The 19,372-nt window shown below is 39.2% G+C and overlaps 1 protein-coding gene across 1 annotated transcript in view; it reads left to right on the plus strand.

The window, feature by feature from the left end:
• The window catches only part of DNAJC13 (DnaJ (Hsp40) homolog, subfamily C, member 13), a gene marked incomplete at its 3' end in the record, with an annotated part of 34,852 nt that extends 15,513 nt beyond the window's left edge, over positions 1-19,339 (plus strand). The window contains exons 22-45 of the mRNA XM_010088131.1: positions 946-1,099; positions 3,245-3,348; positions 3,427-3,586; positions 4,274-4,336; positions 4,672-4,773; positions 4,917-5,021; positions 5,401-5,603; positions 6,061-6,145; positions 6,632-6,786; positions 7,741-7,786; positions 8,002-8,156; positions 8,784-8,985; positions 9,740-9,855; positions 10,713-10,791; positions 11,355-11,490; positions 12,639-12,823; positions 13,741-13,815; positions 14,031-14,150; positions 15,021-15,200; positions 16,079-16,246; positions 16,853-16,966; positions 17,301-17,417; positions 17,986-18,163; positions 19,248-19,339. Of these exons, the coding sequence (XP_010086433.1) occupies positions 946-1,099; positions 3,245-3,348; positions 3,427-3,586; positions 4,274-4,336; positions 4,672-4,773; positions 4,917-5,021; positions 5,401-5,603; positions 6,061-6,145; positions 6,632-6,786; positions 7,741-7,786; positions 8,002-8,156; positions 8,784-8,985; positions 9,740-9,855; positions 10,713-10,791; positions 11,355-11,490; positions 12,639-12,823; positions 13,741-13,815; positions 14,031-14,150; positions 15,021-15,200; positions 16,079-16,246; positions 16,853-16,966; positions 17,301-17,417; positions 17,986-18,163; positions 19,248-19,339 (3,094 nt within the window). The remainder of the gene's footprint in view (positions 1-945; positions 1,100-3,244; positions 3,349-3,426; positions 3,587-4,273; positions 4,337-4,671; positions 4,774-4,916; positions 5,022-5,400; positions 5,604-6,060; positions 6,146-6,631; positions 6,787-7,740; positions 7,787-8,001; positions 8,157-8,783; positions 8,986-9,739; positions 9,856-10,712; positions 10,792-11,354; positions 11,491-12,638; positions 12,824-13,740; positions 13,816-14,030; positions 14,151-15,020; positions 15,201-16,078; positions 16,247-16,852; positions 16,967-17,300; positions 17,418-17,985; positions 18,164-19,247) is intronic.
• Positions 19,340-19,372: the final 33 nt, after the last annotated feature.

A 19,372-nucleotide genomic window follows, 5' to 3' on the forward strand; every position in this document is an offset into this window, starting at 1 on the left:
ATTTAGAAAGCTTCTCAAATGTTATCAGAATATGTACTTTTTTTCCTTGAATCAAAAGGAGGAGTGAATAGCAAACAGCAGGTGCAGATCTGCATGATATTGTGGTGTGTAGATATGTCTACCTTTAAGCTACTCAAGATGTTTTAATTGGAATAAAAATGAGCTTAAGGCAGACAAAGAGAAAACGTGGTGCAACAGGTCGTAAATGCAGCTTGCTTAACGGTGAGTTCTTACAATTGTCAAAGTTTACAAGGGAGGCACCTCCATCTGAAAAAATACTATCACTTTACTTTGGCTAAGGGTGTTATATTAAATGAACTAATAAAGCTTGACTGTTCAGCAAACTCTCAGAAAGATCTTGGAGAAGGTTCCATAAACTTAACTGTTTGATTTGGTGCTTAATGTTTCTAATGGTCAAATATAGTCCATTCTGCACAAGTGTTTCATGAAGGAAAGATTTGCATGCTCCTAAACTAGAAGTATTAAAGTGCTGTTCTCAGCCAGTCTCTGGATCCAGAGGCTTTTTTGTAACTGCCACTGAAGAATGTCCCCTGACTGTAGTGTGACACTTGAGATATCAACTTTTTTGTTTAAAACATACACTTAGTGTGTGCATATCTGCTGCCCTGGGTTGCTGTTCACTTGTAGCCCTTACTGGCAGATGTGATGAATGGCTTGCACATCTCCTGGTCATCAGCTATATACAGATAAAAAAATTGAGCCCAAAGCAATGACAACAGGCATGCTTTAGTCTATGCTGACCTCCGTGACTATGAAAATACTGTACAAGTGAGCAACCATAATTACTGCAACAAACTAGAGACCGCTTCTCAGTGCCTTCTAATTAAGGTCCACTAATGGTAGTCTTCTTGAGCTTGCCAGCTGAGTCTTGTCTGCCTTTCAGATAATGTTTGGGGAGTTTAAAGTATGTAACTTCTTTCTTAGATTTCTTCAAGACCATGCTAGATCAAACTTGATTTGGAACTTCAAAACACGGGAAGAACTGAGAGATACTCTTGAGTCTGAGATGAGAGCATTTAATATTGACAGAGAACTTGGCAGTGCTAACGTTATCTCATGGAACCATCAGGAGTTTGAGGTAAATGACCCACTGTAGGAGAAACTGCATATGTAAAATGTCTACTTTTCTGTGTCTAAATATGAGTGAATCTTGCGTTGGCAATCCCTGACTGCAAGCTAGAATTCCTTCAGGGTTATGGAATAAACTAAGGCTTGAGGCTGTGAACAGGTACTACTGTCCAGGGTCAGTCTGCAAAACTGAAACCTCTGCAGCCTGACAGGTGACACTGGAGAGATGAAAGGTTGATCAGAAACCTTGATGTGCTCTTGCATTAAGAGGAAAAGAGAAAAGTTGATGTTGTTGTCAAGATAAGTCATACTTGTTCTTGAATGTGCTCCATCAGACTTGTTTGGGGTAGTTTAAGTCCCTTCTTCCTGGTGGCAAGTTCCTTGTCTTTATTTCCATCATGTCTCAGTGATCTTAAGGCTATTAAATACTGGGTTGCCAAACCATAGAGAGGTTATGTGGCTAAAACCATGAAGCTCTGTACTGTTTTCACATTCTAGGAGGAGCAGTACCTGTAGTCAGAATAGCCTTTCAGGCTTCTGCAAAGCAGTTGGTGTGGTCCAAGGTGACTTTCTCAAAACAACTTCCAAGGTGTTTTCAAGTAACCTGCTAATAAACACTTCCTGTACTCTACTCTTATCTCCACTATTGTTGTGGTTCCACATAGTTTTAGTTAATGTGTAACGCTAAAGCAGAGCAAGGCCGCACTTGAATTTAAGATATTCTTAGATATTCCCAGTGCCATCCTTGTCACAGTACAGCTTTCTAGTTGAAAATTGAGCAGAGGACTGCTAGTGAAACAAGAGTAAACTGCTGCTTTTGAGGAATTCTCAGCTGACTGCTCTGTCAAATCGGAAAGAATTGTGAGACATTGGGATAGTGCTTTATGAGAAAACTATTTTATGTGTGCAACTTATCCTTGTCACACAGCTACAGATTACGTCTTACCTTGATGCAGTAAATAGCTAAGTTGGGGGTTAGGTTGGTATTTTTTGCACTAGCATTTAGCTTTCGAAGTTTCCTTCAGGTATGGGTCAGGCAGCACAGTGTCTGCTATCCCAACTCTCTGTACTTCAGAGGTGCTAACCGGGGCACAATCAAAAATACAGACTTGAAATCTAGTAATACAGCCTTCCCACCCACACTTTGGGCTCCCGTGGCTCGCGCTGCTGGAATGTGTTACTAGCATTCTTGCAGTTAGAGCCCAGGATACTTTGCGACTGGCTTGAGCGGGCTTCTGTGATGTGATCCTTGAGCAGCTGCTGTCTCAGAGATTTGCTTTTACGTATTTTAAGTGAACAGTGTAGCAGGCTATGCCGTAAGTGTTTAACTATGTAGTGGTGACAAAGGCTCCTCTGTCAGCTGTGGAAGCTGTCACTTTACAAAGGGGCATGGTGACTTGAGATTGCTCTGGAAGTGTGCTCATTAGCAGGATGTCTTTGTGTTGTGTGCTATGGTCAAATCTGGAGATAACTTTGTGGCCTCATGCCAGTGACCTGCAAACTATAGATAAGAAAGACCACTGTAAAGAGCTGCTTTTGTGGTGTGTTAGAGGCACCTCTAAATGAGGTGCTTGCTAAATGCTTAAAATCACTGGGCATTGAGGCATATGGCTAAATTTAATGTAGTTGCTCTGAAGTTAATGGTGGCTCTTATTGTGCAACGTCACTTCAGCTTCTTGGTGTGTATAGTGGTGCCTCTAGGCTCTTATTACCCAGCATAATAGCAAGTATAGCCACTAATTAAGGCATGCTTGTGTTTCATACCTGTACTAGCATTGAGTGAAACACTTTGCAATGGAATAACTACTTATTAAATCTTGAGTCACTGAGTACATCATGTGTTATCCAAGTTCAGTTCATAAAACCAGCTGATATTAGAAACAAGTTACTTAAAGGCTGGAAGCTGGGATTTCAGTAGGATGAGAAACTTCATTTGTTCTGGGGAGCAACAATAGTTTATAGCATATATTCTGTAGATGTTTATTCCTTTAACAGCAAAAGTGCAGATTTTGGTCTTCCTGAGACTGTAGAAGGTAGAAGGGGTTGCTAACCTTGTTGAGTTTATGGATGAAAGCAAGTATGGTAGTGTTATGCAAGCAAAAACTTACTGAAGAGAAACAGTGTTTACTGTTAAGTAACTTGTTCTGTGTTACAGGTAAAATATGAGTGCCTTTCTGAAGAAATAAAAATAGGGGATTATTATTTAAGATTGCTTCTGGAAGAAGATGAAACTGAAGAGAGTGGAGCAATCAAAAAATCGTGAGACACTATTCAAATCCTATCTCATTCCTGTGGTCTCTGTTTGTTTTCTTCACTAAAATCTCATCTCTTTCTTAGATATGAATTCTTCAATGAACTCTACCATCGCTTCTTGCTTACCCCAAAAGTGAATATGAAATGCTTATGTCTGCAAGCACTGGCCATTGTTTATGGAAGATGTCATGAAGAAATAGGACCATTTTCTGATACTAAGTACATTGTTGGGATGTTAGAAAGGGTAAGAATTACTTAAAGTTACTTGATAGTAGTTAACATATGGTTAGTCCAAGATATAGCAACTTGAAGGATCTGAGCATAAAACCCAAGTTTTGGCTTTACATAACGTGAAGCTGCAGCATGAATACTTTTTTTCCATGCTGTCACCAAGTTTTCCTAGTATCGCCCCTTGATTCAGTTGAAGTTTCACTAAAAACCTGGTATTTCAAACTAGTCTCTATAGCTGCATTTTTTTGGCCTTAGCAGGTTTTCAGACTCTACAGAAATAGTGTAAAGGAACTTTGTGTGGTATTAATCTTCTGCCTCCTTTTGAAAAAGGCAGAAGTGTAAAGCTTTTTAAGAGGAGACCCTTGTTCCATGTCACCTTATTTTAAAACACTAACTTTAGCACCAAAAGTGCCAGACCTAATGAAACGGTAGCTTTAGATGGGCACATCTGATGGATTAGATTTTCTATGACGCTTCTGTTAGGTCATGTCTGTCAACAGATACAGCTTGCAAAAAGATGTTTACGTGCAGTCTGAAGAAGGGGTTCTTTGCTAACAACAGCATGGACAATTAATAGTCAGCAGTGTTATCCTGGGCATGAAAACAAGTAAATGGGTCTTTACAGGTGCAGCTATATTGACTTTTGAAGGTAGCTTCTAATATGTGCTATCAAATACTGATCTGTTCTCTTCTGCAACAGTGCACTGACAGGCTTGAGCGGGACAGGCTGATACTGTTTCTCAACAAGCTGATCCTTAATAAGGTAAGGAGGACATGGACGCTTAAAAGTACTTGACTGGTCTTTCAGCTGTATAAAATGGGCTGAGCTGGTCTTTCAGGGTTAACTTGAGCAAAAATCCAAGTCTTGAGGAAGTCTTAAAACAATGTTTGATTCAGCTTTCTGGGATATATTAGTTGCTATGTACTAGTGAGAAAGCTGAAGGAAACGTGTAGATATTGTGAGAGTACTGTTCTAGTCACTTTCAAGAATGATTTGACTTTTCTTCTGGTCACTTCTTACATGAATAAAACTGTTCAGTACTTGTAACGCCTCTTGTCTAGAAAATGCTTTTGTTAACTCAGTTCATTAACTAACAGAAAAACGTGAAGGACCTTATGGATTCAAATGGTGTTAGAATCCTTGTAGACCTGCTTACTCTGGCACATCTTCACACAAGCAGAGCAACAGTCCCTCTGCAGGTATGTGGCTTTTGTTTCTTACTCTTCATATGTTGCTTTGCTAAAAGGACAATTCTTAAAAAAAAATGTCCTTTTCACATTTCCTATAGAAATGTGATATTTGCACTGAAGCTAAAGCTGTTCTTATAAACATCAACTTCTAGAGCAATGTGATTGAGGCAGCACCCGATATGAAGAGGGAGAGCGAGAAGGAATGGTACTTTGGCAATGCTGACAAAGAAAGGAGTGGTCCTTACAGCTTTCAAGAGGTACCTGTCAGCTTCAAACTTGACAAATTAATTTTATCCTGGTGACTGTATGTATTTCAAACAGTGAGAGGGAAAACTGAAAACAATGCTAAACTATTTTCTCAAAGTAACTCTTTAAGGATTAAAGCTAAATAAGAAACTTGACATTGTGCCAAGAACCGCAGCCTTTTTGGTAAGGCCACTTACCCCTCCATGCCCCAATTATGCTGCCATTAATCTGTCAACTTTTACTTCATGTTTCCTGACAGAGTTATAAATATGTTGGAATTTCATGCAACTATAGCAGTCTGCCATATGGCAGTTAAAAGCTTGTTTTGAGCGTGACTGTTTAGGAGTCCAAGTGCTGAATCAACTAAATTCATCTCTAATCTTGCAATAGATGCAGGAACTATGGAACAGTGGAAAGCTGACTTCAAAAACACGTTGCTGGGCTCAAGGTATGGATGGCTGGCGACCATTACAGGTCATCCCTCAGCTGAAATGGTGCCTGCTTGCCAGTGGCCAGCCTGTGTTGAATGAGACTGACCTTGCCACACTCGTACTCAACATGCTCATCACAATGTGTGGATATTTTCCCAGCAGGTAAACACTGATATTCAGCAGACGTGGTTAACTTTCTCTGTCAGATTCATAAATTCTATCTGAAAGCTGTTCTTAGAAACCAAGTAGTACACTAATGAACTACTTTTCTGTTAAAGATCTTTTACATAATATTAATTCCATGGGCAAATAGAGTTTGTAAATGAGACAACACTAATCTTGTGAAAAGGATTGCAAGAACGAATGCACAAGCTATGTGCGTTTCTAATGCACAGCAGCGTAGTCTTGCAGGCAGGCTCTTTTTTAACTTAAAAACAAAGCTGCTTTAATACATGACATTAAACCACACTTACGAAGTCTAACAACAAACTTTGAAGTTAACAAAAAAGACGAGATATGATCTCGATAGCCTAATACATATGGCTTAATCAAGTTGTTCATTCTTGAAAGAGAAAAGGCACATGTGTGCTTACTGCTGTGCCACTTTATTTTTTTTTAGGGATCAAGACAATGCTATTATAAGACCTCTGCCTAGAGTGAAAAGGCTGTTGTCAGATAGTACTTGCCTTCCTCATATCACTCAGGTAAGCAACTCTTCAAAAATGTATCTGAGTACAAGTCTGACTCACTCTACCATCTTCCTTGTTTGAATACTTTAAGTGGGATAAACACATCAAATAACATCTGTAACTACCTGCAGATCTCTGGACAAGCAGTTGTTTATTTCACTGGGTGTTACAAATTTCATGTTGTTTCAGCCAATATCTCATTTAATAAATATTTCCATCCTTAGAGATAGTGAAAAGCCATCTGGACGTAGTCCTTGGCAACCAGCTCTGGGTGACCCTGATTCTTAGCAGTGGGGTTTGACAAGATGACCTCCAGAGGTCCCTTCCAACTTTAAACATTCGGGGATTTGAACTTGTTATTTTTGGGCTGAAGTATTCTGTAACTGAAATTCTTATAAGTTTACTGCCATGTCCCAATACTGAATTAGTTAAAACTTCTATTTTGGCTAGGTAACTTGCACTACTCAAGCAGCTAATGTAAATGCTTGTGTTTGATTTCAGCTATTACTGACTTTTGATCCTACCCTTGTGGAAAAAGTCGCTATATTGCTGTTTCATGTCATGCAAGATAACCCTCAGTTACCTCGTTTTTATCTGAGTGGAGTGTTCTTCTTTATCATGATGTACACGGGTTCCAATGTACTTCCTATCGCAAGGTGAGGAAAAAGGGTAGCTAAAAGTACCTCTTGACCAGTCATGCTCAAAAGGTCTGCTGCTCTAAATGCTTCAGGGACTGTGGCTTGCTAGAACCAACATGAGATTGCAAGCAAACAAGCTCTGGAAGAATCACCTCCATGTGGCCTAGTCAGTCAGTAAAAAAAAAATGTGGATTGCGTACAGCCCTGCGAAGGAGGGAACAAGAGCATGTCTGATCATACAAAGCTAACAGTACAACCAGGCCTGCCTTATTGTTGGAGAACAAATAGTTACAGGTACTAAAGAGCAGTAATGTAGGGTACTGATATGCTAATATAGGTTTGGATAGTAAGCAGCTACCGGAAGTGATGGAAAAATCTAATAGCCTGGTTGAGTGTTGAAGTCCAAACCAGTTAAATCAGTCTGTACTGCCTGACACAGAAGCACTGCTCGTGCAAGTGGCTACTGCAGTTTACTCCAGTACTCTTCCTTTAGATTCAGTAGCTCATGAAAAGCTATTGTACCCTTCCAGTCAAGTCTCCTCTATAGCAGAAAGCATTGTGAAATGATTACATGTTTATGTGATGCCTCCAGGGTCACAGGACTGTTGTCAGTTAGTGTAAGATCACCTTGTTTCATCCCTGCAGTGATGATCTAATGGTGCAGGGAGGTTTGTAGGGAACAGCTTTACTTTTCTGTGTGTGTGTGGAGAAAACAAGCTTTCAGGACAAGACTTTCAAACTGAAATGACGAACATAACGAGGCAACATTTATAACATGGGAGTGCTTAACTTAGTGGAGTTCCCAAGGATTTGATGGACTTTGTACAGAGATTCATTCAATTGCTGCTGTTACTCTTTTTATCTCAAAGTTAAAGTATGAGATCTGCCAGCTGGGCTACATTGGTCTGCTTATCTTTCAATGGTGTCTTTAAGTATCCGTTAAACAGAAAATAACTGCTGTTTCTCTTCCAGGTTTTTGAAATACACACATACAAAACAAGCTTTCAAGTCTGAAGAAGTGAGTAGATAATAAAAGCAACTATCTCTGTTTTCAAATAATTTTGCAGACCATCTCTAGTTGTTTTAACAGTACTTAATTTGTGCTTTTTAAGTTCTTGAGAGTTAGAATTTAAGGAGTATAAGAGAAGAGGGGGAAGGCTTTTTAGATCTCAGGTCGGTTAGCAAGGCTGAATTCAGATTACCTTTGAGACGACAATGTGATCTCTTCTGTAGACAAAAGGTCAAGATATAGTTCAAAGAAGTATACTTGGACATATTCTTCCTGAAGCAATGGTGTGTTATTTAGAAAACTATGAACCGGAGAAATTTTCTGAGATATTCCTTGGAGAATTTGACACTCCAGAAGCAATTTGGAGCAATGAAATGAGGTAACTGTTTTCTGTCAGAGGGACAAATAAACCTGAACTACGTCTTGTGCTGAAGAGGTCTTGTCTTTGACATCTCTAAAGAATGCTAAGAATACGTGGATTCTATGGTTTCATTACTTCTCTCTGTTTGCCTTCTGCAAGGGCTATGTCCTGCATTGCCCTCTGCTTCTGTCAAAAATAACAAGGGCAGGGGGTAAAGGAATTGGCAGTGGGAAAGGGAATATTTCCCTGAACATCTGACAGCATGCTTTACATCTGCCTCTATCATACTTGATAAATTCCTTTCATGAGTGGAGACTTCACTATTTATGCGGACTGCTTTATACTGACGGTGCTTATTTATCACAGCACCTATCTAGGAGATATGCCTCTAATATTACAATACATTTTTAGGGTCTTTCAAAATTCAAAAAGTAAAGAAAATTTGAGACAGGGCAGAATGTCACTTCACATTGTTTTTAATGAATAACTTTCATGGCATTAAAATAGCTTTATAACAGACTAGGACTGAATCCTATCCTATACTGAGGACAGTCAGACTTCTTTTTCAGAAGAAATCCTTGAATGTACTTGTACAGTGACTGAGGACTGCTTGGCAGGTGTTAAATCAAACTTTGTCACTTCTAGGCGTCTTATGATAGAGAAGATTGCTGCTCATCTTGCTGACTTCAGCCCTCGTCTTCAAAGCAATACAAGAGCACTCTACCAATACTGTCCTATCCCAGTTATCAACTATCCACAACTGGAAAATGAGCTGTTCTGTAATATTTACTACCTCAAGCATCTTTGTGATATACTCAGATTTCCAGACTGGCCAATTAAAGACCCAGTAAGTAAGATGTGTTTTAGGATTCATTTGGTTCTTGACCTTTCAGAATCCTAGAAGTGGGATTTGTAACAAAAATTAAGGAAATCAAGTGCTAGGTTTCTTGCAAGTAACTGATTGATCCTGATTTTCAGTTCATAAGCAAATACATTAAAGTTTTCTTTATTTTGAAGCCAAATGGTCTTCATGCTAAACAGCAATCACATGTTAAGTGTATCTTCCTAGAGGTGACTACTGACAAAGCAAAATAAAGCATCTAGGAAGCTTCAGGTAGTGTTTCAAGGAATCTCAAGTGTTGGGGGGATAGTGTCACTTTTGGGTTTTTATTTGTCCACACTGGACAAGAAGCTGAGCTAACATGGTATCACTACATTGACTGGATAGCTGAGATCTTTTTGGTACAAGTCTATAGTGTGGATCTGTCTAAGCAGTTTTATTTACAGATACAGCTTTGTTGCAGTTTTTGGTAGTATTGAGAGATGAAGTGCCTATCATTTCAGTGATTCTCCCTCTTCTCATGTGATTATAATCTTTTATATAGACATTTTAATCTTAACATGCTCTTATTTTGAATAAAATATAGCATTGTAGTGAAGCAGAGTCTTAAATTAACCACAATCACTAAAGGTAAAAGGATTGGGTCTTTGAACTTGGTGGTGGTTGATAAGGATTCATCAATAAAGCAGCACTTTTTTAATAAAGATGACGTGTACTGGTGTCAGCATAAGTGAAACGCTAATAAATTGTAATTACTTAGGTTAAACTGTTGAAAGATACATTAGAAGCTTGGAAGAAGGAGGTAGAAAAGAAGCCACCTACCATGTCAATAGATGATGCTTATGAAGTCCTTAACCTTCCTAAAGGACAAGGCCAGTAAGTTGTTTTCAGTATTTGAAGCTGTAAAACTACTTTTACATAAACTCTGTACACTAAACAAACCAAAGTTTCTTATCTCAGTGCTTGCAAACAGTTAGTGGTACCAGTTCAGTTTTGTCTAGCACCTGCTTCTTTCACAGTGGAAGATTGCTTTATCTAAAAAGAAACAAAGCTTGAAAATCCAACTCCAGTGTTTGAAAGAATAATTATAAAGTGTTTAGATAAACTGAAACTGGGGAAAAAAATGCTTTGATTTCTGCTTCAAAGCATTCCATAGGCTGTCTTACAGGACAAGCATTAGACTTGGCCATAGTGAGGGAAGAATATGGCAGAACTTGAATATGGGCAAAGTGGAACTTGATTTCTCTAGTAATTCTTCTTCCCCTGCCTAATATTGTCCTTTTTCTTGGTGATAATATCCTTAGGATTTTTTACTTCCCATCTCACCACTGGTTTCTGACTTAAGGCCTCTAGAAGAGAACTGACAGCACTCTGTATTTATCCTTTAAGAACAGTGCACTTACTACAAATCATTAACTACTAACTTTTACCACTTAGAGCTCGTTTAGCCTCTTTATTTAGAAGATTCAGGGACTTTGAGCACCTTGTGGTCAGTATATTGAGTACAAGAGGTACTAAAATGCTTTCTATTTCTAAAATTTATTTTTATTTTGTGCCCACATGATTACCCTGGTTCAGTGTCAGCTGATGAAAGAGGTTTTTCAATTTGAAATATGAGAGCTTTGTAGTTTTCACTTAATTGCAGTTACTGTTCGTACTGTTGTCAGAATCCAGGCTTGGTTTTTCTGTGGTTTTTTATGTTACTCTGTGTGATGGGACTTGTTTTCTCATAGGCATGATGAAAGCAAGATCAGGAAAGCTTATTTCAGGCTGGCACAAAAATATCACCCAGACAAGAATCCAGAAGGCAGGGTATGTACAACACAAATTTATGGTGTAAATAAATTTGTGTGTTAAGAATTCTGAAATGCCTGCTTAAATTTTCTTTCTCCCCTTTAAAAGCTATACCCTTGATGAATACTATAGATGAGTAGTTTAACTGATGTCAGTCAGGGAATATTAGTATTTCTACAGTAAACTAATGTAATCAGGTCAGGCCCACATGGCAGAAAGTGTCCAGTTTAAAGAGTTACACAGGACCTAAACAAGCTAATCGCTCCTTTTCAAAGACAGACTGCATCCTCTGCGCATTTTTACAATCAAACTGTATTTTCTCCTTTTTGTCATAGTGGAATTGACTTAGTTTTAGTCTCTTGCCTAAGGCAGAGTTCAGGAGACACAAGAAAACTGATCTCTGAACCAGTGTTCTTAACGTTATTTGGAATATTTTCTGAAGTGTAATAAAGCAACAAAACCAGCGTTGTGGCTAGTAACCTGGAATGCTTTTTTTTACCTGCATCTAAACTGATGCTGCAGACTTCTAGTAATTTAAGGGGTTTTTAGCAACTCTTAAGACTATTCATCTTTATTTGCAGGATATGTTTGAAAAAGTTAATAAAGCATATGAGTTCCTATGCACAAAGTCTGCCAAGGTGATAGATGGGCCAGATCCAGAAAACATAATTCTGATCTTGAAAACTCAAAGCATCCTCTTCAACAGGCATAAGGAAGGTAAGCCTGCTGTCTCAGAAGAATGTTTTCATTTCTTTAGTGGCCACTGCGGTCATTTTTCATCTCCTCTGTTCCTGAGTTTCTGTGCTGTTGATCTGGTTTCTCGCTTGTCACAGCACTACGTAGCTATGGTAAAGGGCTTCAAAACAGGACTTTGTCTCCCATTAAATAAATTAATTTGGAGGAAAACTTAATTCAAAAAAGCATGAATAGCTTTTTGAAATTCTCTACACCAGTGCTAATCGGTTTGCATCTTCCTCCATATATCTTAGACTTAAAATTCTGTCTATGCAGAAAAGTCCTCACAAGTACTCAGTCACCCAGGTGGCAGATTCTGGGTATAAATGGAATTGTCTCATTCGTAATAGCGATGAGTGTAATCCTGCAGAAATTCTGACAAGTGTTAGAGCCCTCTGGACAGTGTTGCAGCACACTCGCTCTTTCACAGTCCAACTGGTAAAGAGGGATAGCTAGAGTATCCTAACCCTTGTCTCTAGCTACAGTCCCTGGCTGGCAGCTGCTGGCATGTCCAAGTCTTGCGGGGTCAATGGTGTTTTGCTACCTAGGTGCCTACATTATAACGGTAAACTAAGAACCTTGTAAGCAATCACAGCTCTGTCAGTTGTGTGGAGGCAGTGACAACGTTAGTGTACGCTTACTTAGGTTGGTTCAGTTGGCTGCGTACTGCAAGATGAAATTGTTCTTTAGCGCTGAACTCTACAGGAATGAAAAATATAATTATTTAAAACATATAATTGCCATGTCAAACTGGAAAAAGTCCTTATAGGCTTATTGTTAGACAATCCTGGCCTAAGACAAAGGGACAGAGCTGTACTTGTTTCTCTGGAGACAGACAAGCACCATTTGGAAGTCTCTGAGCTTGCGGGCTTGCTGAGCTGGAGATAAGTCTTTTTAATGTGAAACTAGCTCTTTCCATAAAGCTCTGTCAATTTCTAGCATGAACAGTCTTATGTGGCAAGGAGTTAGATTGTGTGGACTACTCAGTCTAGCTCCAATTCTTTCAGGTGCTGGCTTTGTTTGACTCCTAGTCCTTAGATACCTGACATATCTTCCACTAATAATTAAGCGGTGGTTTAAATTCCTTAGACTTTGCATATTTGGAAGCTTTGACTTTTTTTCTCTTTCAGAGTTGAAACCTTACAAGTATGCAGGTTATCCTATGCTGATAAAGACTATTACCATTGAAACATCAGATGACCTTTTGTTTTCCAAAGAATCTCCTCTGCTACCTGCTGCTACAGAACTTGCTTTCCATACTGTCAATTGTTCAGCATTAAACGCAGAAGAACTGAGAAGAGAAAATGGAATTGAGGTAAATGGAAAGAAACTTATTGTAATTAATTTTTTTAGTCCAATTTTTCCATGGCTAGAAATCGCAGATCCTTGATGCACAGGACATGCAGCTGAGAATCACTTTTGGTCTTGTTGAGACACTTGTCCATTCTTACTGTCTCTTTTCTGGATGCAGTAAGAGAAACCTATTGTAGTATGCCCCTTTCTGGACCCAGGCTTATCTCCTGAACTGTGGATAAGCAAAATACATGTCATGTTTCTCTACTTCACAAAACTCTGTGAGCTTCTGCATTCTGTATGTGAAAGAATAGATAAATGTGAACAAGTCACGTGAGCAGAAGTGCTTTTCATTGTGCATGTTAGCTCATGTGCTATGAACTCTAAAGCACCAAATGCTAGTGCCAGCACTTGCAAGGGATTTTACCCCTATAAACCGTTTGAGCAAGCAGCAGATCTTGTGAAATATTTCCCTTCAGCCATAAAACATCTGCCAGCCTTTATCAGTTTTTGTTGTGGCTGAACTTACAGAATCATAGAATCATTAAGGTTGGAAAAGACCTCAAGGATCATCAAGTCCAACCCAACACCACCTAACTCACTAACCCACGTCCCGAAGCACCACATCTACACGTTTCTTGAACCCCTCCAGGGATGGTGACTCCATCACTTTCCTGGGCAGCCTGTTCCAATGCCTGATCACTCTTTATGCATCATCCAGTCATAGAATCACAGAAGGGTTTGGGTTGGAAGGAACCTTAGAGATAGTCTAGTTCCAACCCCCTGCCATGGGCAGGGACCCCTCCCACCAGCCCAGGTTGCTCAAAGCCTCATCCAGCCTGGCCTTGAACCCCTCCAGGGATGGGGCATCCACCGCTTCCCTGGGCAACCTGGGCCACTGCCTCACCACCTTCACAGGAAAACATTTCTTCCTTACAGGTATTGCAAGAAGCATTTAATCGCTGCGTAGCAGTTTTGACTTGTTCTAGTAAACCAGATGATATGGCTGTACAGGTAAGTTGCAGCAGCTTTAACTGTTTGTATCAGCTTCCCAGAAGACTCTGTGTGTGTGTGTGTGTATATATATAAAAAAAATACGATGTACATGTAATAATAAATGTCTATATATAATATAAAATGTTGATACAGTATTATATATATTTTTAAAAAAGGATTGTAAAAATGCATTTCCCCTTCACTTGGAACCAATAAAATATTGCTTTTTGTAGGTGTGTGGATATATTAGTAGGTGTTACAGTGTAGCAGCTCAGTTTGAGGAGTGCAGAGAGAAGATTACAGAAATGCCTAACATCATTAAGGACCTCTGTAGACTACTGTATTATGGCAAGGTAAGAGCTACCTTCCTTTGCCTACATGGATATTGAACTGTTAAATGTTTAGGGGAGTGTTCTGTTTTCAAGGGAGATAAGACAATTGCAAAGACTGATGAAACCTGACTGTAAGATCCCAGCATTATGGGATACAGAACTGTACTGCCTTGTTCTCAACACTTCTGTTTGAATCCATTTAGTGGTCTTAAAATGCAATCACTATAAAGATTCAGCTACTTTTGCCTTTTAACTGACTTACATCTACCGGTTTGGTTTACTGTACTAAATCAGCAGCTAAAAGTACTAGACCTCGATCTTATATAAGCAGATAGACTCTTGAATCACCATAAACTCTGAGAAAAGTATTCAAAAGTTTTGCCATTTAGACCTTACCTCATGTTGTATAAATGCTGACTTTTGTCTGAATTAAGAAGGGAAAACTTGTATTCAACTTTTCGCATGGGGGTATGTGAGAACAGGACTATAGAAAAAGACTGTAGAAAGCAGAAGACTGTAAAAGCCAATTATAGTAATTGATTATAGGTGTTTATCTGTTCTTTAGTTACCGCAGAACACATGTATTGCCATAAAAAGCTCATTGGGAATCTCTGACACCTGGTTTTTGACCAGTTCATTAATGCTCCTTTCTAATCACAGGAAATAACTATTCAAGTACTTTCTTTTGAAGGATGCTGACTAACTAGCCGTGTTTCTCATCTGCCAGACACTTAACTCCAACTGCAGATGTTGTCCTCCCTATTTCAGTTTTCATCTCTGTGCCACTTAGTACTTTGGAATTAGCAAGTTTGCCCTTAAGCCTTTGTTTGGTGAGGAAGCCAGTTGGCTTTCTTTGGTTTCAAGGACTAAGAACTTTTTTCCTTCCCTCAGAACATACCACGAGTAGCTGCTTTAGGAGTGGAGTGTGTTAGCTCCTTTGCCTTAGATTACTGGCTACAAACGCACTTGTTCCAAGCTGGAGTTCTCTGGTACTTACTGGGTTACCTCTTCAGCTATGACTACACGCTAGAAGAGAGCGGTATTCAGAAAAGTGAAGATTCAAATCACCAGGTAGTGTAAACAAGGTGCATGCTTTCAGACACCAATGGTTGTTGCTTGCCATCTCTTATTAATAAAATAAGCATATTCAATACCTGTTAGAATCATTGAATTACATGAAAAATAATGTTAACAGAGCAGTTCTAGAAGGGGATTTTTGTGTAGTAGTGTAAATACTGTTGTTAGGGGTTTGTGGGGTTTTTTTAAAGAGTTCAAACGTCTGCCAAAACCTATAGTTTCTAAGACTTAATGCAAGAGGTTTTTCTTTACAGTGAACAGTAAAAAAAGTACATTTGTGCTATCAGAAGAAAGTCTTTTCTCTTGAGGCTCAACTGAAGGGGGTGTCTGGTGATACCATGAACTTATTCAGAATGTCTAATTTAGAACCATATTGTCCCTTTGCCCCACAGCTATGCAAGTGGGTTCACACTTCCATTTCCTTAAATGATGACCCTCTAAGTATGGCATTTTTTCCTCAGCTGCTGGATGAGATGAGCTTTGAACAGTCTGTGGTTATTAACTGTTGTATCACTGTCATAAAAAGCTTATTATGCTGGTAGCTGACAGTGCTAGCAGGAACTGCTGTTTGGTCAGAAGCTATTGCATTAAATAGCTTGTGTAGCTTTCAGCTCATCTTGGTGCCCCAGTTTTTCCTACTTACCAGTGTTCATGTCTAACTGTGTTTTTAAAGCCCGCAACACAGTGATTGTATTGTGCTGTTCTGCAGCACCCAGTGTTTTATTAGACATCAGTGCATAATTAGTGATGCAGTTAAACAGGGAATACCAGTTGTGTTCATTCTGGTGCAGAAGTGTTGGACAATTCTTTCTAGCTACTCTAATATTTCTTCAGTAAGCTCTCACTTTTTCATAGCTGTCTGTATTTTTCAGGAGGTAGCAAATAGCCTTGCTAAGCTCAGTCTCCTGGCCTTGAGTCGCCTGGGAGGGTATCTCTCTGAAGAACAAGCTACACCTGAAAACCCAGCAATCAGGAAAAGCTTGTCTGGGATGTTGACACCCTATATTGCAAGGAAACTAGCTGTGGTCAGTCCTACTGAGGTAAGCCTCTGTTGGCCCAACCTTTGTCTAGTGTTTTATGGAAGGAGTACCTGCTCACTTCTAAAACACTGAGCTCCAACCTCATCCAGAGAACTGCAGTGCAGTTTTTATTTGCCGTTGAAGTAACTGCAAGGAAGAGAAACTGTTTCAGCCTCAAACACTGTGGACAGGAACAGTACCCTATAGAATAATATTTGCAAAACAAATATGGGAGCAAGAAGTTGAGGTATTTGTTGAAGGCTTAAGGATATAATGATAATGGAGAGCAAAGGCTAAACCACCCTCTTTAATGGTGCCAAGGAAGTAATCTACAAAGAGATGCTGCAGATAGTTTCTGCTCACTGTCAAAAACAGGAGAATCTGAAGTAAGTGTTGCTCAAAACAAAATATAGAAAAATTAAAATATAGATTGTACTGTACCAATAACTCACACATACTGTTCTTCCAGTATGTAGAAAACTTGACACTTGAAACCTGCTTATGAAATTGGTCTGATTGCTAATGAGATTAAATTAACCTGTATAATGAAACACACTGATTACTGTGCCTAATGATCCAGAACTAAGTTGTAAACGTGTTGCATCATGTAAATTCCTTATTTCCTAGACTCTTAAGATGCTTAACAGTAACACAGAGAACCCCTACTTGATCTGGAACAATGGGACAAGAGCCGAATTAATTGAGTTTTTGGAATCTCAACAAGAAAGCATGATTAAGAGAGTAAGATACTTTTTACTTTAAATCCTGCTACTATTTTTTTTTTTAAAGCTATTTCATGTTTTGGTACAGCTGCTTGTAATATGGTGGTAGAGTTAATACAAGTATCCATTGTTGTCTACTCTAAGTCACTTTCTTCCTTGAGTAGTCTTAAAAAGAAAACAAAAACCCAAAGTGTTTGCTTATTTCTTGTTTCAGTCTGTCTTAAGCTTCTGACTTTTGCTAAAGCTTTAAATTTTCTGTTCAAGCATTGTCTATTTCATTATTGGGTTATAGCTTTACACTTTCTACAAGACTATTTTCTGTCTGAGCTTGTGCTGCTTATCTCTGCTTACAGGGTGATTGTGACAAGAGCTACGGATCTGACTTTGTCTTCAGTGACCATGCAAAGGAGCTTATTGTGGGAGAGATTTTTGTTAGAGTCTACAATGAGGTCCCTACCTTCCAACTAGAGGTGAGATGTAGCTAAAATCTTCCTTTTGAAACTAGTATTTGCATTGTTACTACTTCCTCTTTATCTATCTGCTAATGCAAGCAGAATGGAGAAAATATGAAATCTTATGGAAATTTCCTTCAACGTGATCAGCATGTTATGGGATATCTCTCTCTTGGAGTACAATAAATTAAAAGGAACAATGAGTTTGTCATAAGACATGGCACTTTGTATGGCTTAATGCCGTTTTCCTACAAGCTTGCACTGCAGACACTCAAGATTTATTCAGCAATTCCAGGGGGTAGTGATTCTGCCTAGTGGCTTTGCTGTCCATCCATATCTATATGGATAAACACACACCTTAAGAATGCTGTTTAAAGTAGTGGCAACTTTCTAAGGGTATGTTTGGATATAAACAGGGTTAATGTGCTCCAGATACTATAGTGATCACAGTAGGAGAGTGTTTCCTCTCTGCCTGTTTCGAAGAAGGGCTATGTGAAATGTAGAAGAAAGTGCATCCAAATAACTTTTCCTAATGTGAATACTGTTGCGTCACACAGCTAAAAATATTCTCATCTCTAATTTAAAGCTTCCTAAAGCATTTGCTGCAAGCCTCTTGGATTACATAGGCTCACAAGCACAGTACCTTCATACCCTGATGGCAATAACACAGACTGGGAAAGTAGAGTCCAATCAACATGGAGATCGGTTACGGAGAGTTGAAATGGCCCTGGAGGCTCTGAGAAACGTGATAAAACACAACCCAGGTAAGCCCCAAAATGAACTTAGCCCTGATAGGCTTTCTTGTGGACAACCTTAGAGAACATGGACCTCTGTATTTTCCAGCGAGAAGGAAGCTTGTTTTGCTGGCTAGCAGACTTTAGCATTGTTGATAAGCCATATAGGCTAGCTTTCCTTTTTTTTTTTTTTTTTTTTTCCCCTGGAGAGCATGATCAGTAGATGTGTTCAAGTTTTGTGTGAAATCCAAGCCTTATCTATTTTCTTCCCTGAAACACTAGGTTTTAACTCTCAGTCTAGCCTGCTGTTGCCAGGAAGACTTAAACCTCTTGGATGAAGCTTTCTGTAATCCTTCAAAGAATTCCAGCTGCTGTTAAGATTTTCCTTGCATCAAACAAACAAAAAAGAACCCCCTTGAGCTGAGTACTGCATACTAGTAAACACCTTACTAAAGCCAGAAGAGAACTTGCTCTTGAGAGTGGGTACCTAATACAAGCAAAGATTTGTGAGCAGATAGTGTACAGACTGAAAGCCCAAGATACATGATTAGGATGTTTTCCTACGTTTCCTTCCTATGTTAGCTCTAAAACCAACTCATGTTACTATCATAGCTTCTAATAATAGGTGGTTGGGTTGCTCTCAGACTGGATTATCTGTATTTGGCAATTATAACCCTAAAGGTGGCTGTGATTGATGCAGACAGCAACCCTGCTGAGATGAGAGAATCAGGGCACATGTATTTGAAGACAAGAAGTACTGTTAACCAATGACAAATAAAATAACTGAACTTGCTTAGTTGTCTTGTAGGAATGCAGGTAACTAGGTCGTCCAAGAACTAGTTCAGTTACTTGCCTTAGAGCTAGGAAGTATCCTCTTCTTTTGAAATACTGTTGACCGGAGATTTTGTGGAAGCTAGGTTACTAGATAGAACTTCACAACTTTCTAATTCTGTAGCAGGTGCTGTCCTGTAGGAGCTGCTGTAACTACTGTGGCAGACTATATACAGACATGTAGTCTTCAACGCCTCTCTGTGCAGTGAAATGCGTGCTTGGGATGGCCTTCAGTGAATGCTTTGGCTAACATGGAGAGAATAACGTATTTGGTCTCTTGCAGGTTCTGAGTGTGAATGCATAGGTCACTTTAAGTTGATATTTTCCCTTCTGCGTGTTCATGGAGCTGGCCAGGTGCAGCAGTTGGCTCTGGAGGTAAAAAAACCCAAACCAACCAACCAAAAAAAC

The sequence above is a fragment of the Pterocles gutturalis genome, unplaced genomic scaffold (genome assembly GCF_000699245.1).
Source record: "Pterocles gutturalis isolate BGI_N339 unplaced genomic scaffold, ASM69924v1 scaffold1067, whole genome shotgun sequence".
Classification (NCBI taxonomy): Eukaryota; Metazoa; Chordata; class Aves; order Pterocliformes; family Pteroclidae; genus Pterocles; species Pterocles gutturalis.